The sequence below is a fragment of the Vidua chalybeata genome, chromosome 1 (genome assembly GCF_026979565.1).
Source record: "Vidua chalybeata isolate OUT-0048 chromosome 1, bVidCha1 merged haplotype, whole genome shotgun sequence".
NCBI classification, from domain to species: domain Eukaryota; kingdom Metazoa; phylum Chordata; class Aves; order Passeriformes; family Viduidae; genus Vidua; species Vidua chalybeata.
This window is the reverse complement of record NC_071530.1, coordinates 98175291-98186862: the sequence shown is the minus strand read 5'-3', so window position 1 is coordinate 98186862 and position 11572 is coordinate 98175291. Positions and strand designations below refer to the sequence as shown.

The 11572-nt window shown below is 42.0% G+C and overlaps 1 protein-coding gene across 1 annotated transcript; it reads right to left on the bottom strand.

The window, feature by feature from the left end:
- Positions 1 to 2457: 2457 nt before the first annotated feature.
- DSEL (dermatan sulfate epimerase like) lies at positions 2458 to 10238 on the bottom strand. The gene is made up of 2 exons (XM_053959869.1): positions 10169 to 10238; positions 2458 to 9573 (listed from the first exon to the last, which is right to left on the bottom strand). The coding sequence occupies exon 2, from the start codon at positions 8621 to 8623 to the stop codon at positions 4973 to 4975; it is 3651 nt and encodes a 1216-aa protein (XP_053815844.1). The 5' UTR covers positions 8624 to 9573; positions 10169 to 10238; the 3' UTR covers positions 2458 to 4972.
- Between the last annotated feature and the right edge of the window lie 1334 nt (positions 10239 to 11572).

The window sequence follows — 11572 nt, the reverse complement described above, 5'->3', positions numbered from 1 at the left end:
AATGTACTTACTGTGCTTTTGAGGGCAGACAGAATCAGGTCTTGCTACCAATACTTTGTGCAAGATAATGATGGTTTCCATATTCAAACAGACAAGAATAGCAGGATAAGTTTTGTGATATCTGAAGTGACAAAATAATATAGAAGAAAAAAGAGGAAAACACAAACACATTGTTTTACTAACAATAGTTTTATTTTATGCAGGATGTTTCAGCAAATTTTGTTAGGACAGTGTATACACTGGAATTGCTCAGACACAAATATCTATTTAAATGTAAGACCATACACGTTTAAATCCAAATTCGTCCTACTTCATCTGAGGCCTGTCAGTGGGCATCTAAATTAAGGGTTTCACCACTCCTGGCCTTTGAGTACTTAAAAAGATAGCAGCAATGTCTGATTTACCTTTGAGGGCAACAGTCATTTTCCATTGATTCTAGGGTGACAAGCCTCTTTATTTAGATGTGAAAGTTAAATTACCTAATGTGACATAGATTAATTCAGGTCATGTTCTTAAAATTCCACAATAACTTTCTCAGTAAAGGCAGTAAACAAAGTTGAATTTATACCATCATAAATTAAGCTTTCAGAAATTATTCTGGTGAATGAGATCAGACTGTCTTTGTTCTCCTCCATCACAAATAACTCTCAGCACACTGCCTGCTCAAAAGATGTATAGTTTAATTTGAAACAGCATCATTCCAGCAACATGAAACAGCACTTTCCCATTATTAAGTATTTTCTGAGACAGCATGAGATTATCCATTCACATCCCTTATGAGAATAATGTTGATCACATACCTGCAAATGTCTCCTCACTAAAGAAAATCAGTCTTGACATTTGAAAATTGTGCTTTGTAGATGGTTTTGAATATATGTTTGTTTCTATACCTCCTTTTATGGGCTTATAAATTTATCAGGCAGCCTACAGGTAGTTTTGATTAGAGTTACAGAGCAATTTATATTTTTTAAATTATTGGAATATACTTCCTTTTGTCAAGAACAAGAATCAAGAAGAATAATCTTTAATCAAGAAGATTATTCAAGAAGAATAATCTTTAATGATCATTTAAGGTATTTATTGCCTGTAATTTCTTCTGTTCTGGAATATTCAGGCTAACTAGTTGCTAATAATTTTATGACAGTAGATGACAGTATTTTGTTCCTGTTGAAAGCAATGGCACAACATTCACTGAAGTCACCAAGATGGTGACTTCACCATGCCACTTATGGTCCAATTCTGAACAGCTCACAATTTACAGATTTGATCCATAATTCATGGTCTGTATTCCTCACTGAGATATGGTATTTGAGATGGTAAGTTTCCACTTGGAAAACAGCCCATTCCTCATGAGATTTATGAAAATCAGGTTTTGTCTGAACCAAATATATAAAGGAGTACAGAAGAAGAAATGAAAGCTTATACCCTGACCATTGAACTGTTAGGATCCAGTACTTATCCTCTTGAAGAAAATTTATATGTAAATAAAAAGAAATAATTTTGATAAACTACTAAGTCACCTAAACAAGTATCACAGCTTCTAATTACAAAATATTCTAACATATGGAACCCAACATATGGGCCACTTGCAAAAGGGATCTTTTTTGTAACTTACAGAAATATTGATAACATGTTTTCATCCTTTTTCTTGAACTGTGCACTTCAAATGTTTCCAGGAAATGCAGCATTATGTTCCAGTTAATGTATGTTTATGTTCATCAAATAAATAGTGTCTCTAATGCTACTAATTGACTGTAGGATGGATAGGAGTTTGCTACCAGTTATACTACTATGTTTCAACAGCAAATGAAACCATTTTTACAGTTTCAAAAAAATTCTGATCCAGAACTGAGGCTTTACAAATCACTTAACAATAACTTTATAAAATCTGAAAAGCAATTTTTATTTGAATGGCATTCTAGCACTAACAGAATAGTATTACACTGTCAAATGAGTCGTACCATCTATTTTACATAATTGAGGATCTTGTGCAGAAATTAAACTCTGGATCTGGCAAGTTCAAACATAAATCTGATGAGGACTGAATGCCAGCTGTGTGCAAAAAGGGTGAAGGAACCAGTCTGAGCATGATACTGAGGATCACTCCAGAGACACTGCTCTTGGAAAAAGCCCACTGGGAGCAATAGATGCATTTAGATGTGCTCAGAGACTACAGATTTATCCTATTTGATAGAACTCTGAATGCCAAGACCTATGTGCATCTCCCCAAGGACAATGTCACTTACTTGAAAGTAAATAACTGAAATGTTTCCTTGGTATTTACTGTTCTAATGCTTCGAAGTATGATTTAGAGATAAGCATTTAAATAAAAACTGCCTTTTAAAAATACATTAGAATCATAGCTGTGTCATAATTGGACAGTTCAAACAACCATACAGTACAAATAATTACCAACATTTAACAGAGGGAGAGAAAGGAAGAAAAGAAGTACTGAGATTAGTTTTCATAAGCGTATTTATGAAAGTTTATGTGAAAGTGTCAGAACACTTTTCAATACAATGTACCTAAGCAGACATGCTTTCAAAAAGTTCAAACAATTCTCAAAGTTTATTGACAGTCTTAAACATTACTATATGGAGAAAGGGGAGGTTAAAGTTTGCATCTGTGTAGTGACCATTCTTCTTCTGAATTCTAGTAACAGAAGAGGATTTTAAGAACAATTCTGCATACCCACAAAATCTTACCTTCAGCTGCCCTAAAACTTCTGACAGAGAAAAGCCTTTTTATTTGTTCTGATTCTAGACTGTAAATCCTGGATATAGAAAGTAAATGCTGAAATTTATTCTGTCAAGTACAAACTGTACAGACATCAATACTTTATTTGAACATACAATCAAAAATGGCTGCAGAGAGAAGACAATTTGAGAGAATGATAGTTGGAAACAAAAGTTTCACTACAATGCCAATGTATATTAACTTGTTTAATATTTCTTTTAACATGGCACTCCTAGCCAAAGGTGAAACAGAGGTTTGAAGGGGAAAATACAGCTACTGCTAGTAAATGACAGGTAATTTACTGTGAGTGAGACCACATATTATCGATAGCTTTATCATGGTAGAGGCCTGTTTTGCCATACTAATGACTGTCTGAGAAAGAGGTACTTTTATCTAGGTTATAATGAGATATCTCAAGAATATGAAATGTACATATGGGAGGGACAAAACAGCTGGGTAAGACAGGGACATAATGGTAAGATTGGAAGAAAAAATAACTCCTTTATATTAAAATTCAGCAAGGATATCTGTGATCTCTATGAAGAAACTCACTGCATTTTTGACATTGCCCAATGCTTACCACCTAAATAAATAACAATTACACACATATTTTAATATAATAAGCTCTGATTCCAGCTCCCACAAACAAATTGAAGCATATTTCAACACAATTCCACTTATAATAAAAAACAGATGGTCAAGGAAATAGATGTCTCTTTGTGATCTGATATACACATCTGCAGACATTTACAATATGCATGCATTTCCAGAGAATGCTGAGCAAGTTAAACTGGGAAATGGGAACTTTTTTCTTAATGGGCATGTGCAAACAAAGAGTGTGATTCAAGAAAAAAATAAGTTGTGACAAAGATGCAACTATCCTATCAGGCCTATCTGTTTTCAAACAAATATCACATCACAACATCATGTTAAAGAAACACTAGTCAGATAACTTTGGAAATAGTTTGCTGCAGGGAAACATCACTCAAATGTGAGGTGGCTGAGGGGTCAGGTGATTTTCAGATCTCTCCCCTCTCTGATGGAAGACCTGAGGTTAGCAATGGCTGTCCTTCAGAAATTCATTATACAAACAAGCAAAACATCCCGCGGCAATACAGGGTTAGATTTATCTGAGGTCTTCTAAATCTCAGATTGCATTTTATGCAGACATCAACAATGAGCCATTGCCAATGGCATCATATAGCTGCATTGGTCCCAGGGAAATTATGCACAAAAATCAGCAGAGAAATGTGTTACAACAAAGATGGATGGAAGTCTCACTCAAAAAGAGAATATCTTTGCAGAACCTCTAAGACAAGAGGTATAGAATAAAAGAGTTCAAGAAGTCAATATGTTAACAACATTCAAAATTAGGTTGAGGCAGATTAAAACTACACAAATTTAACCACTCATTTGGGGAATCTTGCTAGTTTCTTAGATTACATCCCATTTCTTTTTCTCTATATAATTTACTTTAGGCTTACAAAGGCTACCATATTGTCAGGAATGGAGAATTAAGACTTCTCTTTTGTGAAACATCAAACCCAAATTTAAGTACCACATTTCTGACATGCAGGAACCATATCCTAGAACGAGATTTAATATCTGAGTCCATTCCAGTCCTGGACCTGTCTGCTCAAATTTAAATAAGAAACTAGATTTACTTAAATGTTCTGTTTCCTCCCACTAAGGGGATGCTGAACAGCCCTAAATCTCAGCTTACGTTTATTTTGTACCACCATAGCGACCAGTGAGACATCGACAGAATGCATCAGTAAACTCGTCCAAGGGGGCCAATAATGACCATTGGGAACAGGACCAGTTTGACAAGTATAATTTCATATAAACCGTCATACAATCATCAGATGGTAAATACTTTCTGGAATTAACCTTTTGGGCTGGAGTCAAACTGGTGAGCTGGAGGTGAAAAGCTCTCTGTTCTATTACTAATCCCCTGAGCTATAGAGGCCCCAGCTGGTGCTTCTGCAAAGGTTCACACAGCTTTTTTCGAAAGGCCACAAAAATAGTTACAATATCTTTTTAAAGTAAACCAAACCAAAACACACACAAAAAAACCCCTTCCACAGTTTCAAGAACAGTTACATTTTTCTTAAAATAATCTCTCTGAAAGTAGCAGACTGTACACATTTTACAAGAATAAACAAACTTATCTAATATTTATCCACAAATTGGGAGTCAGAGATCATTAGTGCAAATTTCTGCTGACCAGCAGCATTTATTCTATAAACTTTGTATATCCTAAGTGGTCCATCAGTGAACAACAGATATCTTCAATCTGTCTAATCTCTTCATGGGGCATGTTTTGTTTCCAGGCATGAATGCTACTTGGTGAAATTTCTCCTTCATAAGGAAGATAGAAAAGACTGGTGGAGGTGGCAAATAACATTTGGTTTAAGCTAGCAGGAGGAAGAGGAATACCAAGAAAGGCAAAAATTGTTTCAGCCATCTTCTGAGGAAAGCTCACAATATCTTCAAACTTGACCAGCTGATAATTTGTTGGTAGCAAGTCCCTGTTTATCCTCATTGCTGCTGCTGTGTTTGCTAGCCATAAATAAGACAACACAGAAATAGCATTTGAATTAGAATTTAAAATTTCTTTTCTTAGTGATTCAAACTCAGAGGCATAGCCTTCATTTAAACTACATTTTTCTTTACCATTCTCCCCTTTAAACATTGCAGCCAAGCGTTGTGGAATATTTTTCAAGGAGTAAAGGCTTGGCTTATTTTTGTACAACATTGAATAGACCCATGCCCGTGGGTCCCTCACTACATATAACGCTCTCATTGATGGTCCTAAGATTTCCTGAAAGAAGGGAAGCTTTAACGTCCAGCTCCCACTGGTTAAACTAAGCACAGGTCGTGCATTAGGATAATAGACAAGGTGTCTTCTCAGTTCCCTAATATATTCAGCATCTTTTTCTTGACTCCCTCTTGCCCTGCTTCTTTGCTCTAACAGGGATTCTCTCTTTTTGGACCTTTTCTTTTTGTCTTTGTTTAATGCAGAATGCTGAGCAATTTTACTTCTGCTAGCTTCATATAAATGAATGTTTTGTAAATGCAACTTTGTGTCTTGAACTAGAGACTGGAGCCACCCTTGAATAAGACGAAAATTACCATTCTGAACATCAGAAACCTTCCATTCACATGGATCTACAAAGGAATCAATTGCAAATTCAGTCTCAGGAATTTCAAGATAGGGTGTAGGTATCCTGATGTATAAGAAGTCACTGGTATTGAAAAACAGCTGTTTTAAAATTTCTGCACCAGAAGTGGGAAGTGAAGTAATGATAACATCTGGCAAAACGATGGGGTTTCCTTCTAATTGTTTGGCTTTATTGCCTTTATCATGTTCTAGCCTTGTCATGTCAGTGCTCCACTTTGCACAGATGGGCTGAGTACACATGCTCCACACATCCACCAATTCAATAAGCCACAATGTAACAACCAGTATCAGGATCCAACGTAACAATTTGCCAAAGGATATGTAAAACCGCCACTGAAAAGCCAGTATGACCAAACTGACACCCAAAATGAACCCTGCAATTATGTTCACTTTGAATCCAAATGGGAAAACTACCCTATTATTTTTCATATCTTTTTTCACAGATTCAGTACCAAGACCAAACTTGGTCACTTTATTTTCATGAACTACTTTAGCAAAACCACCAAATCCCAAGTAATCAAATCTGGCCTTTAAACTCTGATACTCAGTCACAACAGAGATGGTATTTTCAGTGTTGTTGACACTGAGCGAAATCTGAAATCCAGATTTTGCATTATCCATGAGTCTACAGTTAGAAACATTGACATACGGGCCATAGAAAAGGTAAACAATCCTTGTAACCATGTTTTTCATTGGAAAGGTAACATTTACAAACTGAGTCCATCGCTTTTTGAATTCAGCAGCTTGTTCAGCCTCCTGTATCCTAGCAATAGGACTACTCCCATGATGATCAAACCAAAACATCTTGTAGTGGGCATCCCACACATCCATCATAGCTCCATTGTACTTGTTCTTAAACTTATAGGGTATGTATTTAAAATCAATGTCAAGATTATGAAAAAAGGCACTGACTGAATTAACAGGAGAGTCTTCCTCCTTCTCGATATGGTCAACTACTAACAATGTCTGAGAATTTAAGAGCAGCAAAACGCGATACACACTTTTCAGTTTCATTGCTGATGTGTAAGCAGATACTGCCTCACCACTCACAAACATCATGTCACCAGCCTGGGAGGCTGTTATAATTTCTCCAGCTGAGTCTCCAACCTCATCACCAATCCACTTCAGCCACTGGGCACACTCACCAAGCTGTCCTTCCCAAGGCTGGTTGCACTGGCTTGTAGGAGATGGAGCAAACACCAAGACATTGTTCAGGTGGCTAAGTTTAGGACCATAAAGAGCCTCAGACACAAACACCTGCCCATTGGGAGCAAAGGTGAAGGAGTTCTGATCAGGATGTTCATGGCCTGGATTGAAACTTCTCCACCCATCAATCCATTTATAGGGTTGAAAGTGAACAATATCATAGACAGCACGTCCACCAAGTTTCCCAGATTTGAAGGATACAAAGGTGTTTGTCTGACTGTTTGGCAATCCAGCCCCGTAAGTAACAACTCCCCAGTTAGGAAACACATGCATTTTAGCAGTACCATAGTCTGGAGGTGGCTGAGGAGTGATTTCAGCAGCATACCATATGAATTCAGTATGTAATGTACTCCACCTCTGTGCAGTGGATGGCACCATTGGCCCATCCTTGGGTCTGTGTTTTCTAATTTGCTGTGCCAGCCAGTTACCAGCTCCATTCTTCATGATGAACTTATCCAAGAAAACCAGCTGGCTCTCAGGACCATAAAACCAGTTGTAATTAGAATCTGCAACACCCACAGTTCTCTGGAAGCCTGGTAGTAGGGTGGCATAGTAAAACCAAAAGTGCATTTTCAGCCAGTTATTCTCCAAGTTGTTAATACCAAAGTGGCGCTGGGCCAGGAAAACATACTGGGTTACTGACTTGGCTGTGTAACTCCCATAAGCTACTCCCTCATCCAGAGACCCATCTACAATATGATTGAGGAGAAACATTGTTTTCTCCATCACATCAACAACAGTGTGTTTCCAAATATTCGCCTGAGATCCTTTGTCCACTCCAGCAACTAAAGCCCCAATAAGCAAAGCAAGCATATTGGTTGTTTGGTGATTATGGAGAAGCTGCTTCCCCCAGGAACGAACCTTGGAGTACTCATACATTTCCTTGCTCACAGACCATATCTTCTCCAAGTATTTTTGCCTCCTCTCATTTTCCAGTGAATTATACAAGAAGTCAAAAGCAGTGGCAAATCCTGTTAGGGAGTGACCAAGTGGCACCTCATCTCCAGGAGCATTCTCAACCAACCAGTTTTTGTAGCCAGCCATTCTATCCATATATTCCAGGACAAAATCAAATGCAACTTTATCTTCGGGGCACAACAAACAGTAGAACGCTAGAGGGGGCAAGTTGTTACCATAAATCTCGTTCCACTTGGCCGCAAAATCAATGTGCTTGGGTGGAGGTAGGTAGTATAAAGGGTTGGACAGCATAACCATCACCGCACTTCTGATGGCTCTGAAGAGATGCAAATGGCTCGTACGAGCCTTTTGCCTCAGTGCCTGAACATCCTGAGCGTCGAAATACAAGCTTGGATGAAGAACTGTCCTTTTCAGCTTCTGCTCAGCACTAAGACCCTCAAGTTGCTGTCTTTCATATTGATCTACATTTTCTATGAAAGTCACCCAATCAGAGTAATTGCTTACAGATTCTTCAAAAGTGAAGACATCAAACACCATTAATGCTAGAAACAGAGTATGCCCCGTGAACATCAGAGCCATGATCCATTAGGCAGCTCCTCTTCCCCAGACATACATTTCTTCAAAAACAGTATTCAGATATCAAACTTTCATCCAGTTTGTTAAAAAAATAATATCTTAAGGCATATTTTTATGAGAAAAGACTTATTGTATACTGTGCATTACAACAAAGGCTCAGACTGCTTGCCATCTGAGATACAACATTTAAATGACAAGGCTCTTGAAAAATTAAATCTCAGGTGCCTTGTCTGTTCACACTTTTCTCAAATACAACACTACAATCATAAGCACTAAAATTAGGGGAAAAGTAAACTCTCTACGATATGCATATAAAGCACAGATCGACTGCACAGTAACAGGCTGAAACACTATCTCTTGGTAACTTGAAAAGCGTGGTCTAAAAAGGGAATTGGAGTAATACATTTGTTTTTTAAAAAAGCTGTCAATCAGGCCAAATTCCACTTTTAGAGCTGATGAAAACTCCACTGATCACAAAATTATATAATTTATTCAAAATAATATGTTATATTTGATAAAATAGGGAATATACAACACTTGGAAAATAGATTCCAAAACTGAAGTTACTGTCTTCAGTCCTTGCCTTGTTACAGTTTTCTTACACACTCTTTCCATCTTTCTCTTTTGGGATTCATGGAGGGATGGAAAGGAAAACAGTAATAAAAAAACATCAACATAGATCCTCCATTAGATCCTTTTGATTAAACTGCAATGCTTTTAACCACTATTCCTCTCTGTTTGTGAAAGATGCATCTGAATTAAGAGTCATATTTTCAAGTCTTTTAAAATATTTTCTTCAGCTAGTGATGCCCAAATTTGGCCTCAATGATTCAAAAAATCCTGCTTTTTCCATTATGATGCAAAAGGAAAACATGTGAAAGAGGCAGAAAGCCAATACTTTCTTGTAAGAAGAGCAGTTTCAGGTTTCCTTTCACTTCGCATGTAGGTTCTTTCTGTGGAAACAGAAACAAAAGTTCTCTGAAGCTGTGTAGATGTCAGAACATATTTAAAGTACTTTGGTTAACAAACAAACTGCTCCTAAGTTTACAGGAAAGATGAGTTAATTCACCTTTTCTTTTAAGGAAATCAAGAAATAAAAGAAGGAGCATTTTCAAAGTTCCACAAAATTTACCCTTGGCAAAAGAGCAATTCATATTGGCTACTCAACCTCGCTTTATTTCACCATTTCCAGCGTGAACATGAGGTCCCAGGGAATGCTTTCCAGCTACGCTACCAGGAGCTACTCATGGAAATATATCTGACACACGCCACCGAAATTCAATTCAGCCCGAGGTAAAACAAAAGCACACGCGTATTTATACCACGCGAGCGGCTCTGCGGGCGGAAGGGCGGCGGGAAGCAGGAAACCCGGCAGCCGGGACCGACCCGGGAGCCCCGCCGCGCCGCCCGCACCGAGCCCGGCAGAGGGCGCCCGCCGCCGCCGCGCCCCTGCCCGCGCCGGGGCCGCACAACTTGGACAAGTTTCGGCGAGGACCGCGGGGCCGCCGCCCCCGGCGCCCGCCGCCCCCGAGCCCAGCCCCGTCTTACCGCGGCGGGTCCGCGCCGGCTCCCGCGGGGCTGCGTCGCTCTGTCCCGGCCGGCGCGGCCGGGGGCGCGGAGCCAGCCCCGGCTGGGGGCTACGGGTGGCGGCCGCCGCGCCGGCCCCGCTCGGCTGGGCCGGGCTGCGCTCGGTTCCGGCCTCGTCCGCTCTTGCCTCTACTTTTCCACTCGGGCTGGCCGCAACTTCTGGTCCCTGCCCTCCGCCGGCGGCTCCCAGGAGTTGATGGAGAGGGAGATGCGGCGGCGAGCGCCCAGCGACGGGCGCGGGCAGCCAGGCAAACTCGCAGGGATGTCGCTCCGGAGGGGCGGGGAGGGAAGGAAGGAGGGAGGGAAGGAGGGAGGGAGGCGGGGAAGCGGCGGGGGGGTTGGCAGAGCCGCCCCCGGCGGAACGGGGATGTGCCGATCCTCCACGCCGAGCTCGGCGGCGGGCGGGCTGCCGGTCCCGCTGTGGCTCCCGGCGGCTCTTTCCTGCGGCTGCGTGCGCTGCCCCGCTGCTCCCGGCGCCCAGCCCAGCCCCGCTCCTGGCCGCGGGTGCCACCGCCGCCCCCGCGCCTGGGCTGCCGGCGGAGGGGAGCGGAGCTCGGCGGGAGCGCCCGGGGGCAGGGCCGGGGCCGGAGCGGAGGGGCCGCGCCTGGTAGAGGCGCAGGCGGCGGGGGAATGCGAGAGACCGTGGTGACCCGGTGCAGCGGGTCCCGGTGCGGGGAGCGGGGACCTGAGGAGGTACGAGGGGGCTCGTGGAAGAAAAGCTGCCGCCGTGGGTCACCCCCGTGGCCGGCCGACAGCTGCTGCCCCGGCGTGGACCGGCCCCCGCAGCTCCTGGACGGGGCAGTGTCAGGGACACTGTGGCGGCGGCCCGGATAGCGGCGAGCCCGGCAGGGCAGGGCAGGGCTAGGTTGGGCTGGGCCGGGCTAGGCAGGGCGTCAGGAGCCGCCCCTCCCGTGGGTGACAACTTAGTGAGAGCGGAATAACCACCTGGCAATGCCCATGGGACCGCGGGGATGCGCACCTTCAGCTTTTGTTTGTGGCCGTCACACTTCTCTATTAACAGCGTTCCTGCGCTGGCACTTCTTTTTATAGGATGCGTTTAAATGGTTCTCCTTCAGCTGTAGCTGAAGGCTTCTGAAGTAAAATACAAAGGCGTCATGAGGAGTAAAATCCGCTGCCGCTCGTGTCGTCACGGTCAGTGGTGCGCTGAAGGGCCAGCAGAAAATACTGGCCTGCCCCCTGGTGCTAAGGTCTGCCCACAAAACGCAAGAGGTATAGCACCGTTGTCGGGTTTGAATCAGTTTGGGTTGACGGTGATGACTTTCAGAGCCTGATTTTGTGACCTGATGTTTGTGACCAAGCTATTCTTTGGTAATCGAGTGCAAGAAACCAAAGGTTGTGAGATTT

Excerpts from the sequence above, each read along its gene's own strand:
- DSEL (XM_053959869.1), bottom strand. The coding sequence starts at position 8,623 with ATGGCTCTGATGTTCACGGGGCATACTCTGTTTCTAGCATTAATGGTG.